This window comes from Pseudoliparis swirei, chromosome 4, assembly GCF_029220125.1.
Source record: "Pseudoliparis swirei isolate HS2019 ecotype Mariana Trench chromosome 4, NWPU_hadal_v1, whole genome shotgun sequence".
In the NCBI taxonomy this organism is placed as follows: domain Eukaryota; kingdom Metazoa; phylum Chordata; class Actinopteri; order Perciformes; family Liparidae; genus Pseudoliparis; species Pseudoliparis swirei.
Window position 1 is genome coordinate 7826238 of NC_079391.1, and position 19275 is coordinate 7845512.

At 44.8% G+C, this 19275-nt stretch overlaps 1 protein-coding gene across 6 annotated transcripts in view; it reads right to left on the bottom strand.

Moving 5' to 3' along the window:
* ush2a (Usher syndrome 2A (autosomal recessive, mild)) overlaps positions 1 to 19275 on the bottom strand; it is a 222984-nt gene that overhangs the window by 15440 nt on the left and 188269 nt on the right. For 5 of the 6 annotated variants that reach the window (XM_056413166.1, XM_056413164.1, XM_056413165.1 and 2 more), the window contains 7 exons: positions 15095 to 15312; positions 14866 to 15002; positions 2095 to 2180; positions 1872 to 2013; positions 1128 to 1469; positions 600 to 961; positions 136 to 505 (listed from right to left, as the gene is read on the bottom strand). In XM_056413166.1, the coding sequence (XP_056269141.1) occupies positions 136 to 505; positions 600 to 961; positions 1128 to 1469; positions 1872 to 2013; positions 2095 to 2180; positions 14866 to 15002; positions 15095 to 15312 (1657 nt within the window). Of the gene's footprint in view, positions 1 to 135; positions 506 to 599; positions 962 to 1127; positions 1470 to 1871; positions 2014 to 2094; positions 2181 to 14865; positions 15003 to 15094; positions 15313 to 19275 lie in introns of those variants that run through there. The other variant, XR_008831481.1, reaches the window with a different exon arrangement.

Genomic DNA, 19275 nt, shown 5'->3' on the forward strand with positions numbered 1-19275 from the left:
CCAATTGGCATGCAACTAATGCCAAAATGTTCATAATTCAAAGCCCAATCTTGTGATATGCGAAGGTATGCGCTCTACCGAGTGCCCGTTCTAGTTACATATGTTTCACTGGAAGTCCAAGATAAACAAACACACCTTAAGAGTCGGGGCAGGCAGGACAGTGGGAGGAGCCTCCTCAGTCACGATGGACAGTGAGGCGCTGGCGGTGCACCCACCGCTGGTACAAGCCACCAGGACCAGATGATATGACGTGTGTGGCCGCAGATCTGACAACACTGCATTCAGTTCTCTCCCGTGATAAGTGTCCTCGTTGTTCAATTTCAGCACATATTCAGTCACCTCTCCATTCTGGGTCAGTGGTTTGCTCCAGGAAATGTTTAAAGTATTGGATGTGACACTCTCCGCTGTGGGAGCCTCCACTGTGGCAGGTGGAGCCTCTAGAGTTGTGATGTTTGCATGTGGGCTGGTGATGCATCCCTCGGACGTGCAGGCTATAATCGAATAGCTGCAGAAAAGAATAGACGAGAATGAAAGTCTAATCATCTCTGTGAAAACGTATACATTAGCTTGAGGTTATTTGGAGTAAAGGCGAGCAATACCTGTATGTCGAAAATGGCAGGAGGTCTTCGTCGGTGTAGCTGAGGACAGTGGCGTCAAAGCTAAAGGAGAAACTGACATTGCTCCTCTGAATCCGGTAGGACTGAAGGATCCCGTTGGGCTCCAAAGGAGGGGTCCAGGACACCAACAGCTCACTGGGCTGGCCTTGGAGGTGACTCACCTTTGGGGGAGCTAGACCCCGAGGAGGGGCCTGTCTGGTTGTCACAGTCACCCATGGGCTGCGGGTGTGTCCGGTGGGGTTGTGAGTCCGGACACTGAATTGGTACTGTGTCCAGGGACGCAGACCGGCCACTGTGTACGACACGGGGCCAGCATGCTGTGGGGATGATTCTCTGAACAGCACCTGTTGTGGATAACGAAGGTTGATGAGTTATCCGATGACTCCCATTGACATGGATGGACGTGGCACCTTGATATTCAATCAGGGTGATGACAAATGGTCAAACTGACCATGAGCTTTAAAGTCACTGGCTGTAACTTGAGAGATGCGTGTGTTCAGATTCACTTACCTTTTCCCTTTCAATATCCTCTTCATGACTTCTTCCATTCCCCACTTCCTCAACATTTCTCCCGAGTAAGTAATACTCTCCAATTGGCCCGTTGGGCTGGGAGGGAGGGCCCCAGGTAAGTGTCACACGGTCTGGGCCAATGAAGAGAGGCCTGGGAGGAGGCTGAAGAGCAGGTGGAGCTGCTGCTGTGGTGACGTGTTGGGGTGGGGTGCGTGTGCAGCCGGCTGAGGTGCAAGCTTCAAGGATCAGAGAATACATGGTCCAGGGCTCCAAGCGACGAAACAGGAAGTTGCGCAACAGTCCACTGAATTCAAGGTTCCCCTCGCTGTACACGTTGTACATCTGGAAAGAAAGAGATGGAAAGCGGGAAAGAGGAAAGAAAAGTATGCAGTGGGAGAGGAGGAGAGAAAGACAAGACGTATTGCAGGTGGGTTAACGTGGGACGGTTGGAAGAGGGGAGGGACGGAGACGCCGAGCAGGTGAGAGGAAAGAAGAACACAAATGTCATACTGTAATACTAAGTATGTGGTACTGTTGGTGCAAATATATTGCTGTGTCCATGTATGTGTGAATAAGTTTCTGTTTTGTAAGTTCATAATTTACGACTGTATGTGTGTAAATGCAAAGTATTAGTATCTATCTGAGGATTCGACGACATCCTTCTCCTCTGCGAGACTGATTTGATCTGGAGGAGCACCGTGCCCCGTGTCACCTGCTCCATGCTGGAGTGTGTATTCAATGTACCGTGATTATTCCATTTGGAGCACTTGGCTGATCCCAGATCAGCAGCAACGCCCTGCCCCGCTCTCTCTGCTCCACTGTGAAGTTAGCCAGGCCGGCCGGAGAAGCCTCCAGGGTCCTGATGGCATCCCATGGACTGGACACACTACCTGAGGGTTGCAACACATCTATGCTCAATGGAGTAGCTCAGCGGTTGGTGCTGACATCATTAACTTAACAGATCAACCTACCCGCCTCGTTCACAGCTTCCACTCGCAGACTGTACTGTGTGTACGGTTCCAGACCGAAGACTGTCGCTTCTTGGACTGAACCCTGAGAGAAAAGGAGACACACCGAGGTATGATTGTAGGGAGGAGGAGATAATGCAGAGAAAAGAGGGAAGCCGATGGAATGATTGGGCAAGAGATAAACGGAGAATGGACAAAGAGCAGAGACGGAAACAGCAAAGAGAAGGGAGCGAGAGAAGGGAGCGAGTTAGTTACACAAACAATCCTGCATGTAGAAAAACCAGCGCATCTCTCATTAAATTGGGGAATGAAAAAGGAACACTGAAACAATGGCGAGCTAAGATGACATGACTTGGGATTTGTGATATCAACATTTCAACATACAGGCTCTTCCATGGTAAAGTAAGTAGACACCAGAGAAGTGAGAGACAGAGAGAGAGAAAGAGAGAGAGAGAATGGCAGCGGCCGTCCCTTGTGGGTGAATTCAAAGCTTCCAGATTGACTGTCTATGTCACACACACACACACACACACACACACACACACACACACACACACACACACACACACACACACACACACACACACACACACACACACACACACACACACACACACACACACACACACACACACACACACACACACACACACACACACACACACACACACACACACACACACACACACACACACACACACACACACACACACACACACAGTCTGCCAGTAGCTTTAGGCAGTGGGACCCAGCCCAACACCCTGGCAGACACAGGGGCAGTGTGTGTGTGTGTGTGTGTGTGTGTGTGTGTGTGTGTGTGTGTGTCTGCGATACAGTGGGAACACCATTTGCTAATTGATAAGCGACGCGCTGTTGTTTCAAAAGGCCCTGGCGTGCGATGACATGGTAGTCAGAGAGCACTCGGCTCCAGGACTGCCGGTTTGTTTATGACTGTGAGCTTTAAAGTCGCTATGAGAGTGATGTGTCTGTATGTGTGCATGTGTGTGTGTGTGTGTGAGTGTGTGTGAACATATTTGTGTGATTGCACAACATAGGCTGTATTTTTTTCATCCAAAAAAAAGAAAAAGTGTCTGTTCAGGATTGTATGCTTTCAGTTAAACAAGCATATGTAAAGAGATTAACTGGTAACCCACTTTAATGCAGCAGTAAGGGGATCAAAAAAGCTCCAATTCAAGCTGAATCAAATGAAAACCCTGACAAATCAGCGTAGCCCGGCACAGAGGATGAACCGTCTGAACAACACGCAGAATGCATGTATTCACTGTTTTCATGTCTGGGAGCCAACGTGCTTTTCATCCACAGTAAAATAGGATTAATAAGCCCCTCGACACCTAGACACGAGCTAAATCCTCCTGCAAATCACAGCACTTCTCAGTAGAGAGAGAGCGAGAAAGAGAGAGAGGGGGACACAAAGAGAGAGGGAGAGAGGGATGGAGAGATAAAAAGAGAGGGAGGTGGGGAAAGTGAGAAATAAGGGCCAAAATAAATGACATGAAGTATACATAAGTAAGGCGACGTAGGACAGACAATTAGAAAAGAGGGATGAAAAAGAGAAGAAAGAGGTGAGTAAGTTAATAACTGATGAAGAAAAAAAAAAAAAGGAGAGATAGGAGGAGGGGGAAGTGTGAGAAAGTCTACGACAGAGAGAGAGATTGAGTGAGCCGGTGAAAAAAAGAGAGAAAAAGATGGAAGAAAGCTAAAGTGGGGGAGAGAGAAAAAAAGATAGATGTGGCAAAAGTGAGAGACAGATTAAGTGAGCGAGAATGAGAGATCTCTCTCCCTTAAAAGCCGGTGAAATATGTGAGGCATGTGGCCTATAAAGCGCTTAACATATGCACATTGTCAATAGCAGCATCTGGCGCTGGCAGCTTTTATAGGAGCGTGGAGACTCTGCTACACGCCTCTAGATGGCAATACATTCAAACACTTTATCACTGAAACACACCACATTAACGGCCTCCTAACACTCATTCAGCACACACACACACACAAGCACACACACACACTCAACAATCAAGCCAGCTCAGCCTGTTAAGAGCACACAAACACGCACACACAGATCCGCAGACGAGCAGTAATCAAACGGTGCAACACTAAAACACACTCCTATTACATTAAATTAACAGCTTCTTCCCTCATGTTATGCTGTAATCTTTCTCTACCCTTTCTTACATATGCACCTGTGCAAACGACAAATAAATTCAATCAATCAATCAATCACAGTGTCTCATAATGCACAAACTAAGGAATATGAAGGCAAAATGACATGAATAACATAGTTGAAGTGAATGTAAGAGCCACTTATCCACTGCTGTGAAGGTAAACGGGAGTAGAGAAGACTCTAAATAGAGAAAAAGACCACACAGTTGGAATATAAGTCCCCAATCTTCTATTTGTAGGGTTTCTGTTATATAGAGCAAGTTACCTTGATGTGTGTAATATTAAACAGTCGTTGCTATAAAATGGCTGTTTTATTTCGGATGTTTCAGAATCAGTTGTGGAATAAGAGCTTTGTTTGCAATTTAGCAGGAGGTATTTATTTCGCTGTAATAAATGAATCTGGTTCTAGTGAAGGATTTTACATTTCTGCAGCAGCTGTAGCAGCAAATCTGATTTTGATAAATGGTTGTGTTTCTTTTTTGGAAAAGATGGCCAACATATGAAGACCACGTGAAGAGCTACGATGTGAAATATGAACGCGAAAGGTTCTCGTCAACATAAATTCAGTGAACGTGTGTGTGGATGATCAAAGTAACTAGTTAATCATGTCAAATGCAAAAGAACAGAGAGAGAGAGAGAGATGAGGGAGGGTTCAGAGAGATTTGCACAGATGTAAAGGAAAAAAAGTGTAAACAAGACAGAGGGAGAGAAACGGAGACAATGATGGGGAACGAAGAGAAGAGACAGGAAGAGGTGTCACTAATTTATACATTAAAGAGCCCTCAGATCTTACATTGTTCAACACAACTTAGCATTGAGGGATGGCAATTTATTCAATCTTTTATTTCCTCAATCTGTCTTCCCTTTGGTGTGTGAGCTGAGCTAAAGCAAGGGGTCCTCTGGAAAGTGTGTGTGTGTTTCTGCATGCATAGATATATATATATATATATATATATCGGTATCTGTGTTTATCTGCATGAATCCTAACAAGACCACATCTGCATGCATCTTTTTTTGTACCCGTGTGTCCCTAAGTGCACAGCTGTGTGTGTGTGTGTGTGTGTGTGTGTGTGTGTGTGTGATTTTCAGGTGGAGAGGCAGGGTGCGGCCGGGGGGACAGTGTGTGATACTAATTAAGAATAACCATGTGTATTTGTCAAAAGAATTATGCTGATTATCTCACAAAGGCCCCGGCACCGGGCCCGCAGAGAGACGGAGACAGAGAGACGGACCAGCATTAGCATATGGCTACACACATGCATGCACGTACACTCACATACACACACTCTCTCTCTCTTTGTCTCACACACACACACACAGGTAAAAGTAGTGAAAGTGAGCGTCTAAGAACAGACATGAAACAAGCATGCCTAATGACGGGTGATCGGGGATGTTTCTCTTCACAGGCCTCGTCTGGCCCTCTCTGCTCTGTCCTATTAAGTCCTGCAGAGACAATAAAGCACTCTGCTCTTCCACCTTTTGTATGTGCCTCAGTTCTTCCAGTGTGTGGTCAAACATGCCAAGATCAGAAAAAGCTCCAATTCAAGTCGATTCAGCTCAACTCAATTCAATTCTTGAGTCCGGTCTGTGAACACAAGCTGTGCCCTGACCGGCCCTGTGAGAGCAGTAATTGTTTTCGAAGGTTTCCGAGGCGAGCCGGTGCACCGCACGCTGCTCTCTTGCGCCCCATGCCAAGCTCTAAAGCCAAGTTTGTGTGCGTGAGTGTGTGCATGTGTGCGTGTGTGTGTGTCTACGTATTTACGTGTGCATGCCTAATTCAATGCTGTTGGAACCACTGCCCTGTGTCTGTTTGCAAATGCCCTGCGTGGGTGTCCCCGCGAGTCAGTGTGCATTAGACAAACCTTGACACACACACACACACAGACGATCGTGCGACACGTACACACACATAAAGAAGCACACTCACAGACACACACAGTGCCATTAGGCTTGTGTTTGTGGTCAGCACAGACTTAGAGAGGGACTGCAGGGGTCTGGACCAGGCAAGCCCACTTCACACCGACAGCCATGATTGGCTTTGGCGGCTCTAGACCCCAGGAACAGCACATTTGGTGTGTAGATATGCATGTGTGTGTGTGTGTGTGTGTATCTGAAAGCTGTGGATAAAGACCAGTGGACAGTAGTAATGGCGCACTGCGCTTAAAATCCACAGATATGTCCTGACATCGAAATGACGAAATGTGTTTGTCTATGCATGCAATTTTATCTTTTTTTAAAATAATTTATTATTAAAATATATATATATATTTATATATCTCCACACACATATATCGTGACCAGTGCTGCTACTTTTAATTCATTTTCCAGTTTACAGACTGTCATAAAAATGCCACACATCCTCTCCTACTTTGTTGTTGCTTTCCTGTCAAACAATAAACACAATACCTAATCGATAAACATAAATAGAAAAATAGAAAAGCAAGGACTGCATTCTCCAGACTACAGTCAAGAGTACAGCCCACTCTCACAACAAACACTTCAAAAAGATCCAGTTACACAATTTCCCTTTTATTTTACACACACGCGCACACACACACACTCCGTCCACCAGAGTTAAACGGATTCAGTCATCACAAATATACAAAACTACCATTTCTCTGAGAAGCACTCGCACTCAGCATTCCTCTAAAGTGATGACCATCACATCGCAGCCGCTGCCCTAAACACCCATTTAGACAAGTGGAGAGCACTACACTGGATGGTGTGGCCTCTTCACAGACAGACACAAAATAACACACAACCTGTCATTACTGAGAGAGAGAGAGAGAGAGAGAGAAGGAGGAGGAGGAAGTAGGAGAATATAAACTAAACAAAATCACTTGAAAGAGGGAGACGGACAAAGAGGCACTGGAGGGGGGAAAGATGGATGAGAATAACATAAAAACTGTAATTTGTGACAGAGGTAGAGAAACCCCAGATGGAAATGTAGTGATAGAGGGAGAGCTGAGCAGAAGGAGGAGTTGTGAATAAGATGAGGAGACGGAGAGAAAGATTGCAGGGAGGAGGAGAGGGAGTGTTGCAACCTGATTATTTGGCTGTTTATGCAGAAGGCTAAGAGCCCTCCAATCAGAGTTGGAGACCTCGAACTAAGGGGTCTGATAGGCCGAGGGCCCGACGAACTCTGCATCCAAGTCTCCTTACGCTCTCCTCGCATCCTTCCATCCTCTCTTCACCTGTCGTCCCCCCTCTCAACCTCCTCATCCCTCTCACCCTCTGTGCACTCGGCTCTGCATTGCTCTCCTGTCTCCACTCCTTTGTCTCCCTCATTTGTTAAAGGGTGTCACGTAGAGCAAGGGCAAAGCCGCGACGTTCCTATTTCTTTGGCCACCCTCTCCTCGGTGGCGAAGCATCACAAAGAGGAACACTGAAAGTTAGAGTGTGCAAAGCAACAGGTGGAGGAGTGAAGCTGATTCTAAATCCGGTTTCCAAGCCACAACACAACCGTCTATATTCACAGATGTAACCTGGCATGTCAGTCTAATTGAAATACGTACTGTAAAGTATTGATCTCTACATATCTTTCTTTGACATCTTTCTATTATGCTATATCCAGATTTTCATAATGGGAAACAAAACTCTGGTGGCTGAGAGAGGTCAATACACTGCAACTTAATGAAACATGCAAGTAGACAAAAGACGAGCAAATAAGAAATATCTCTGACAACAACTCTGAGACATTTAGAAATACGTCACAAAAACACTGCAAGTCAATAGAAGTATTCACATTCAATTGTCAAGCACATTTGAATTAATGAGGCTTGTTGACTGATTTGGAGAAAATAAATAGTTTAGTTATAGAAGTTGCCGCTATCGGCTCCACAAGTCTGTAGCCCGTCGGCCATCTAACCACATGTAACCACGTGTAACCACGTGTAACCACGTGTAACCACGTGTAACCACGTCCAATCACGTCTAACCACGTCCAACCACGTCCAACCACGTCTAATCACATCCAACCACGTCTAACCACGTCCAACCACGTCCAACCACGTCTAATCACATCCAACCACGTCTAACCACGTCCAACCACGTCCAACCACGTCCAACCACGTCTAAACCACGTCTAATCACGTCCAACCACGTCTAACCACGTCCAACCACGTCTAATCACGTCTAATCACGTCTAACCACGTCTAACCACGTCTAACCACGTCTAACCACGTCTAACCACGTCTAACCACGTCTAATCACGTCTAACCACGTCTAATCACGTCTAACCACGTCTAACCACATCTAACCACGTCTAACCACGTCCAACGACATCCAACCACGTCTAATCACGTCTAACCACGTCCAACCACGTCCAACCACGTCCAACCACATCTAACCACGTCCAACCACATCCAACCACGTCTAACCACGTCTAACCACGTCTAATCACGTCTAACCACGTCTAATCACGTCTAATCACGTCTAACCACGTCTAACCACGTCTAACCACGTCTAACCACGTCTAACCACGTCTAACCACGTCTAATCACGTCTAACCACGTCTAACCACGTCTAACCACATCTAACCACGTCCATCCGTCCTCCACGTCTAACCGTCGTAACCGTAAACCCGTTTCAACCGTCTATGTCCACTTAACCATCAAATCCTTTCCAGCACGCCCAACGACGCCCAACCACGCCTCAATCACGCCCTAACGCGCTCCATACACGCTATTTCTTTTCATCAATGCAAAACAACTCTAACGAGTGCACAAACTTGTTATTGAATTCCGTCGTCCACATGAAGCTTTTCCAATGCGATACTGAACAAAATGCATCTACAAAAAAAAGAAATAGTCACTTCTGGTTTGTACGAATTAAACAAAGGATTTCTAAAAGACTAATGTAGCAGGGTAGCTGCCTCTAGTCTTTGCTCTAAACTAAGCTAAGCTAAGCTCAGATCAAGTAAGCTGCAGCCTCACATCTCTCCAACAGATCGGATCCATCTTATCATCAAACTCTAGCAAATTAAGTGCATTTCCCTAAATGTTGAACTACATCTCTACTTCAGGTTAGCTCCATGGAAAGACGACAGTTTGAAGCACATGCCAACACACAGCATTCCCAAACTCGCCGTCTGTATTCATACTTTCGTGTTTTTAACACCGTGACTCATTTGTCCAAATCGAATCATCCAACTTCATCCAAGCTATATGCTGCTATAGGCTTATAGCTGGCGGGGGACGTTTTAGGATGCACTGAGTACCTATCTCCTCTTTTTCTTTTCTCCTTGAAATCACACTACTAACTCTGCTTTCCCCCCGTCTTTCTTTTTGACTTTCGTCTCATGGGGTCCCGGACCCTATGAGATAGGCATAGATCTCTCTGATGGATGGCGTCTGGTCGTCAAATTCCTGCTCATGACTACGCCACTGTCCTGTTGAGACTCCGCCCTCCTCTCCCATCTGCCTGATGGATCGTGGAGGTCTCATCGTGGAATATGCCTTACTATGAACTATTCTACTGTCAACTCACGTGCAGAGCGTCACACGTCTCAGCACACGCCACATGTTCTGATCACAGGTCCATGCTTTTATACGTCTCACAACTGCGCATGCCTAAATACACACGTTCTCTACTTTGCAGGTGACACACACTCTCACACATATATAATTAAACCTTGTGTTGGCGTTGAGACAGTTCGCTGGCTGGCCCTCGCTGTCCCGCACTCTCTGACGGGCTCTTAATGGTAAACTAACAGATTGTAAACATCTCTCTCTCTCTCTCTCTCTCTCTCTCTCTCTCTCTCTCTCTCTCTCTCTCTCTCTCTCTCTCTCTCTCTCTCTCTCTCTCTCTCTCTCTCTCTCTCTCTCTCTCTCTCTCTTCTCCTCTCTCATCTCTCTCTCTCTCTCTCTCCCATCCCTTCTTCCCTTTTCCTCTCTCTCTCTCTCTTTCTTTCTTTCCCTGGGGTATTTTTTAAACAATGTGTCCTTCATGTACGGTTGGTTACGGGGTGTACAGAAGGACATCATTAGCGCTGGTGGTTAAGCTGTAATTTACACCATTACCGAGGTAGGGGCCATTTTTATTGCCTAGTAAATTTCGGCTCTGAAATATTTAGACCATATGGCTCAATTTGTGTAATAACCTTAATTTCCAAGCACCCTTCAGCTCCCTTCAGCGCCGGCTGTTGTTGGCGGATGGTGGAGTGGTGTGGTGTGTGTACACATTTGTACGCGAGTGCACGGTTTTGGGTTGGAGCATGCACACACACGCACACACACACACACACGTTCAAACGGAAACACGGCAGAAATGTTATCTTCACGCATACTCTGCACATAACCTCTTCCACACACATTACACACTCTCTCTTCCACACGCTCTTACTGATTCATTCATTCACACACACTTAAACACACACACACGCACACACACGCATGCATGGCGCTAGCAGATTAATAGGGTGTCAGCTTGTGTTTGGGTGAGGGAGCGTCAGGCGTCGGCCAGATGGTTCTCAGGGATGATGACTGTCAGGGGTCCTGCTCTGATCAATGGGATGTATTAATACAGCACACGCACATTGTTGAACAGACACACATGAGCAGAAATATGTTATGCATGTACACAGGCACACACGCAGCCATATTCAGACACATGTATTCACATAGAGTAACACACACGCGTGCACACACACACACGGTCTAACTTCACCAGTGATCCCAGGGGCCACAGTGTAACATCTGGAAGAGCCGAGGGAGGGAGGAAAGGACAGAAGATTAAAGAATTGTAGGGTGGGGTAGAAGGAGATGTCGAAAGAGGAATGGGAGGGTGCAGAGGAAAACAGGACGGAGACCAAAGAAAGAAAAGATTGGGGAGGGAGAAAATGAGAGGGCAGGCAGAACATGCAGAATATATGCAAGGTAGTGAAAGATGTAAAGCAGAAAAAGACAAGGACATTTTATTTTAAAAGTTTTTTTTTCCTCCCCGGAGAGGATCTAGGAGTCATGAGGTGAGGGGCAGGGGCACGAAACAAAAGGTGGATGTTTCGCTGCCCAACGAAGCCTCTGGCCAGAATCTGAAGAGAAATGGGAAAGCCAAACATGAACAAAAGAGCTGGATGGAGAGATGGACGGTGGTGAGAGAAAAAGAGAAAAGTGTAAAGAGGAAGAAAATAATGGAGAAAATTATAAAGCAGAAAAAAATAAAGGAACCACAACGCAAGACAAGGAACTTGACAGTGTGAGTGACGAACACGTCTGTCGGAGAGGTGTAAAGCATGGACAGTGAGTTTGTGTGTGTGTTTATGTGGGATTGTGTGTGTGTGTGTGTGGGGGGGGGGAGACTGTGTGTGCGCCAGGCAGCGCGTCGGGATCTAGTGAGGCAGGCCGCCCGCGCTTCGTACCCTCATTCCGTCCGATTGCCATGACGACCCCATTAATCAGCCAGGCTGGCACAGAGCAAGGTTCCCAGCCTGAGATCAATACACACACACACACACACACACACACACACACACACACACACACACACACACACACACACACACACACACACACACACACACACACACACACACACACACACACACACACACACACACACACACACACACACACACACACACACACTATATCCACAAATAAAGATATAATGAGCAGAAGAAAACGAGTGAAAATTAAGGAGAGAAAAAGTTAACTAAGTGAGGATATAAGAGAAGCACATGTTCCTGTGGTTTACATAAATAAGAATCTCCTCTAGGACTTGTTTTTATGTCAATAGTTTTCTAGATGCTTCTTTCCCTGCCTCGGAGATTACAGAACACTTTGGACTGATTGCTTGTCTCTTAAACCTCAAATTAACTTAATTAAATCATTTTTCAGCATAAAGTAGAGACACAGAAGCCGAGGGGGCGTGGCCCTTTTCAAGTTGGCTCAGAACTTTGTTTCTTTGTGTATTTCTAAACAACGGAGCGTGTGCGGCGAAGGCAGCTGCGTGACAAACGACCGCCACCAGAATAAGTCTATGCCATGTCAATGAGCCTCTCACACACACACACACACACACACACACACACACACACACACACAAACAGAGTGTCCCATATCAATGAGAAGGTGAAAGGTCTCCATTTACATCTTGTATTAATTATGAGTGACAAGCCAAAGGTCACCGAGGGAGAAGAGGCCACTCGTATGGACAGAATATAGATCTATGCTTCGCTCTCCTCCCTCCTTTCCCTATCTATCACTCTGTCTCGCCCCCCCCACCCCACCTCTCTTGTTCCTTCACTTGTCTTTTCATCCCCCCCTCCACGCTCTCTTTAGGTCTTACTCATTCATGGTGCTCTTTTCTTTTATCTCTCTCGCTTTCTCTATTATCTGTATTATTCTTTGTTCTACCAATCTGTCTCCCTGCCTTTTACCCATTTCTCTCAATTGTGTGAATATTAATGTGTTTATCTCCATTACACACACACACGCACATACATGCACACACACACACACACAGGTGTGTGTTGGCGAATATCCCATTGCAGCTTTGGGTGAACTTCGCCTTGTTGAGCTCCCAACTCGTATTTAGACTAGAGGGAGTCTGCATGTGTGTGTGTGTGTGATTGTGTCTTTGGGTTGAGGGGTGTGTGTATTGTTAGAGAATCCGGCATGGCCCATACTTGTGGGTAGGGCCCTGGGGAATAGCAGGCCACGGGCAGTGTGTGTGTAGGTGTGTGTGTGTGTGTTTTCAGGCCCCTCGCTGGCAAACAGATGGCAACAGCACCACAGCTAGAGTCCAGCTTTCTTCACGTGCATCACAAATGACAATAGACACACGCATATATACACATACAACAGACAGACACACACTGTATATTATATTTATCGATCATATACTTTGTGATCAAAGAGTAGACTGGCCTCGTAGAAAAATGAATCTGTGCTCCCATCACCGAGCATTCTCTCTGTGTGTTAGCCAGATACATATTTGGACTATAACACCATTTTTTAAATATTTCCTCTTAAGGGGAATCCAAATGATTTGAACGGCAGCGATGTGGTTGAAGTGTATTCTCTCAGCTTTAATTAAAGAAGAACTGTTCCTTATTTACATGCATTTTTACGCAGTTCCCCACTGTTTTCAGATGCTCGGTATTAGTAATCGGACAAACTTATATACTTGTGAAGATAATGATTATTTACTTGGGAGGAAAATCCTTTGCGGTCAGTGATTTGCCTGAAGTCTCGCACCCATAGTCATCACCGATGTCTGAGTTTCCTGCATCGAGATGCCTTTGGTCAGTGAAACGCATTTCTGTGTCTTGAGAAGGTCTTGGGCTGTTTTTCGCAGGATGTTCTGGGTCATTATCCATCTGCACTGAGAAGCGCCGTCCAATCAGTTTGGTAACATTAGGCTGACGATAAGGACATGATATACTCATCCTGCTACTTCTATCAGCTGTGACATCATCAATAAACACCTGTGACCCAGCCATACATGCTGCCCATGCCATAACACTGCCTCCACCATGTTTCAGTGGTAACCCGTCTGTATTTAGGCTCCTGATAGTAGACTTTGACGATGACACGCCCACCTCCTCCTCCAGAGTATGGATGACCTTTGGTGGATGTTAGGAAGAGTTTTCCTTCACCAGGGAATGAATTCTGGGATCATCCACTTCATGTCTTCTGTGGTCTTTCGGGCCTTTTGGCGTTGGTGAGCTCGTCAGTGCATTCATTATTTTTTTTAATGTAGCAAACTGCTGATGTGGCCAATCACAGAATTTCTGCTATCTGTCTGATACGTTATTTTAGTTCTTTCAGGCTAATAATGGCCTCCTTCACTTGCATTGACACCTCTTTGGTCTTCATGCTGAGTGTTCCCCTGGACCAGCAAGCAAATTCAAATTCCATTCATCCATTATCCAAACCACTTTTCCTCCTTTAGGGTCGCGGGGCGCTGGAGCCGATCCCAGCTGACATTGGGCGAAGGCAGGGTTCACCCTGGAGAGGTCGCCTGTCCATCTCAGGGCACACGTAGAGACAGACAACCAGTCATGCTCACCTTCACACCTACGGTCAATTTAGAGGTCAATTAACCTGTGGGAAGACCCGGGGAACCCGGAGGGAACCCACTCTGCCACGGAGAGAACATGTAAACTCCACACAGGACCGCCCAGACCGGGAACCGAACCCAGGATCCGAACCCGGAAACCAAATCCGTAGCCCTCTTGCTGTGGGACGACAGTGCTAGCCACTTCATTTAATTTAATGAATAATTTAATTCGTTTAATTTGCATCTTTAAATTTGCATTTTTAAATGCAAATTAAACCTTTTAAATCAACTCATTTTTATGAAATAACGAGGGAACAGGCCACACGTGCTATCAAACCATTTGTCAGACGATTGTCCACTTACTTCTGACTGTGTGTGGGGGGCTGTGTAATAATGGCTGTAATTCCTCAATGATAAAAGTGGTATTGCGTGTTATATCCATTGGATTAAAGCTTAAAGTCCGAACTTCACCAAAATATTGACGGCTTCATTTCAAATGCTTATGAGTCGTGTAAATAGGCACATTTAGAAAAAGTGCGTCACTGTCCTACTTATGGCGCTGACAGAATATGTGTGTGTGCATTTACCTCCACAGTGAGAGCAATAACAGCCATTGAGTTGAGCGTTGGGTCCTGCTGGTGCTCCTTGTAAACCAGTCTATAATGGGAAATGAGACCGTTGGGCTGTCCCGGTTCCCCCCATGTCAGATGGGCTGAGTACGCACCTGTCAGAGTGCACAGCACGTGGCACTGTTACATTAATTCAACTCAAGAACATTTGAACCAAACCAGTCATCCCGTGACTTGGCGAACTCACCGGTGGGTGTGACAGTGGGAGGGGCCATATCCTGTGGTTCTGCCTGTAAGGTCAGCGCTGAAGCCCACTGGCTCAGTACGGAGCCTTTGGAGTTGTGGGACCGGACCCTGTACTGCAGGTGGCTGAAGGGTCGCAGGGCAGGGCTTGCATCATAAAATTCAAGCGGCCCACTGGACCAGATAAAAACCAGCAGCTCCTCCTCGGTTCCTCCTGGACGCCTAGAACAGAATAAATACGTGGAACAACCATTCATAACACCATCTTCAACATAGTGTTGTATACTTTTTATACATCTGAATATTATAGTTAAAGTTCTGTTAAATTGAAACCAGTTAAGTTAAAAAGCAGCATTTCCTTGAACAAGTGACAGCTTTTTTCTCTCTCGCATTTTTGGGTAACTTTGGCCCACAAAATACTGCTTTATTTTTCAAAGTAAACTATACGTGCACCTGTAATAAAAGTATATTGACATTTAAAAATATATCAAAGAAATAAAAGTTAGTCCCAAGTATGTTATCTAAAGTCGTTTTAGTATACATTAGTGCACTGAGAATAAGCACACTATAGTTGAAATAAAAAATGTAACGTCACGTCTCAAACATAATCTGTTAGCAAGTCCCTGACTGATGCAAGCACACCGATGTCTTGGTAAGCCTCTTTGTCTGTGATTATGTGGGGTTTCAGGTGTGACTGTGAGAGAGATTTTTCTATTTTATCCAAGTCCTTGTCTGCCTGAGTCTGATCATGCCAGGTGTGTCAGTGTGCGTGCGTGTGTGTGTGCACATTGCTATGCTAATGTGTGTTTCCTGAGGACTTAAAGGGCTTAGTCTGGTCTGACCCTGCATACAGATCACACAGGCTTTGGTCAACAAGCAGACCACGACCTTCAGCATGCATTAATACATACGCGCACACGCACAGACACACACCCACATGTACGTAGATTGGTAAGCAGACATTTGCTTAAAGATAGATCACCAACATGTATGTGTAATTCTGTATGTAAAGGTAAATATGTATATAATATGTATTCACAGAGTGTATTAATTTGTGTATGGTGTAGTTGTTTCTATGTCTGCTTGTCCATACTTCATCATCCCCTTTCTCATAATCCCAAAAGACTGGCTCACAAAAAACACATTGTATGTTCTACTAACTATGGTTTGTGTGGGCATAAAATCAAAGGTTAATTAATTAATAATAATAAAACACCCAAACAACACGCTAGGAGATGGACCACAGATGAACTAATAGCTGAGTAGGTCCATAATGTGCACAGTACAAGTAATGTGTATCTCAAAGTGTCCAACTGAATGGATGTGACCTAATGGAACAATGCTAGTTTTGATATTATTTGTTATTAATTTGTCTGTATTTAATAATGGCTATGATCACACATGATGCATTCACTTCAGAGGGTTGTAATGCCATATTAATAAAAAATTTGAGGCCACCCCATTATCATTAGAATTGTTATGACAATTCAATTCAATTCAGTTTATTTGTATAGCCCAATTTCACAAATTACAAATTTGTCTCGGAGCTTTAATCTCTGTACACACATAGACCCTGCCCCAAAAAAACCTCACGACCAGGAAAAAAACTCCCAATAGGGAAAAAGGGGAAAAAAAAAGAAAAGAAACCAGAGCAAGAGGAGAGGGAGGATCCTCTCCTAGGATGGACATATGCAATGTAACAGAAGGACACAGAGGAGATAAAATACATTCAATGAATATGACAGAGTGTATGAATAGTTCATAGTGAGCATATTCCACGATGGAACCTCACGATCCATCAGGCAGATGGCGGTGGGGAGGAGGGGTGGGCGGTCGCGTAGTCATGAGCAGGAATTCCACGCCCCAGGCCATCCATCAGGCAGATAGATCTATGCTGTTCTCCGAGGTCCCCCATGACCCCATGAGACGTAAAAGAAAAGGAGAGAAAGCAGAGAGTAAGTAAGATTGAGAGAGATGAGAAGAAAGAAAAAGGAAAAAGAAAGAGAAAAAAGAAGGAGACTCAGTGCATCCCTAACCTAAATAAAGCCCATAGCAGCATATCAGCAGGCTGGACCAGGCAAACCCTGACCAGGCAAACCTGATTCAGCACTAACTTAGAGGTCAAGTCAAGAAGGAGTCTCTTAAACGAGGTGTGTGTGTGTCGGACGTCTGCTGGAAGGACTTGCTGGAAAAGCTGGTGATATAAAGGCTCTGCTTTTCTACTAGCTCTTCTTCTCATTCTACTTTTTAGACTCTAGAACAGTGAAAGTATTCTCTGAATAGGGGCTCTCTAGCTCCAAGCAATAGAAGAAAAGCTATATGATGTTAAGAGAAGAATTTTAAAGTGATTCTTGATTTTACTGGGGCCAGTGCATCTTTTCTTAGTTTTAGTGAGAACACAGGCTGCAGCATTCTGGATCAACTGGAGGGACCTAAGAGATTTTTTAGCAGCCTGCTAATAAGGAGTTGAATATTACGTAGATGAAAGAATGCAGTCCTGAGATTTGCTTTGTTGGGCAGAGAGGAGTCCTTTATCTGCTGCCATTAAGAGGTCATTTGTTTTTTTTTCACCGCGTCCTCGTGCTGTGTGTGTTTTCTAAACTGATTGAAATTGATGTTAGAAAGTCGCACACTGATTTGCGACTCCACTTTCAAGGATCTTGGAGAGGAGGGGAGTTAGAGATCGGTCTGTAGTGTGCCATACCTCTGGGATCCAGTGGGCTTCTGAGGAGGAAGAACTTGAACAGCCACCCTTTGAGGAGTGTGGCCTGTGAACATGTTATTGATAATATTGATAATAAGGCCGAGGGCAGCAATTAAAAAGCAGCAATGGGGGATGGGGATCCAAGGATGGGGTGAGGGTCCAAGAGACAGTTAGAGAAAAAAATTGGTGAAAATTTTGAATATAAAAATCCTCAAATATAAAATATACCAGGGCATATACAGGTTTCGGATTTTTTTCACTGAGGGCATTCCACTTGAGGACAGAGATTATTAATCTATGGGCAAATAGTTAAAATCTTTTAATAGTTTCATTAAAAAAGTTCATTTAGTCATCAGTTTATACTTACAGGTTTACTGGAATGCTGAGTGCTGTGCTCTCTCTGTCAGTCTGAAGCTATTGCCTGGCTAGAGTTTAAAAAGATTTTTGTTTTTTTTTTTATTTTTTTTGTAATTATTGCTGCTCTGGCATTACGGATTAAATATTCTTATATGTTTTAGAGCCAACTTCGAGACAGTTGGTCGGGCTTCTGAACGTTAGTTAGCTGGCGCCATTCTCATTCCTTTAATGATTGTTGCTTCTTTTGCTTTCCGGGTCTGAGGGTTATACCAGGAGCAAACCTCCTCCTTGGGTCCATCTCTTCTAGAGAGAGGGGTCAGGAGTGTCATTCTCAAATCCTAGATCTGATGGCACTGTCACAAAAATCTGTAGACTGAGACTAGACCAGGGTCCTCTGTTATATTGAGGCGATGGTATCGAATCAAATACTAAGCTTTTAGAAGTTAAGTTAGAAGTCTTTTAATCTTTTACTAACGGTACAGAAAATTTCAATAGTATAAATTCATTCATTATATGAGTAAGAAAGTTTATGAGTTAGGAGGTTGTGGTCTGATGATCTCAATGTTCAAATGCAGAGGAAGATGCTCAGAACGTTACACTTCAAAAAGTCTCAGGTTGGCGATAAGAGTGGGTGGTTTGATATGCAAAGCGTGGGACTTTGATTCTGTCTCCAGTCAGTGATAGTGTCTTTTAACCTTGAAGGAAATCTTCCCTTTACCTCAACCGAGTAGTTAAGAGTTGCCATAACTTAAAAATGGAGGGTAGCATGTCAACGATCAAGAAACAACACGAAAAAGAAAAATAATCGCATGTGAATATTTCACATCACAACTATTCACGACAGTGATACAAATTTGGGTAAGTGTCAACACTTTCATAAATGTTCCCTGGGAGAGACACACCAGAAAATCCTTTTGACCAAGAGCAGCATCTGACAGTCTGTCCGAGGTAAATTGTTGTATCACCTAAGCTGGTTATCTTCTAGCGAATGCTCTGAAAATTTGAGGTCATGCGTTCTATATGTCTCGGGCTTTTATTGTGAAAGCTAAGAACGGAAGGAGTGGATGTGTCAAGGTTCAAAGGAGTAATAAAGTTTGTCATCTTGGTTCATAATACGGGAGCCT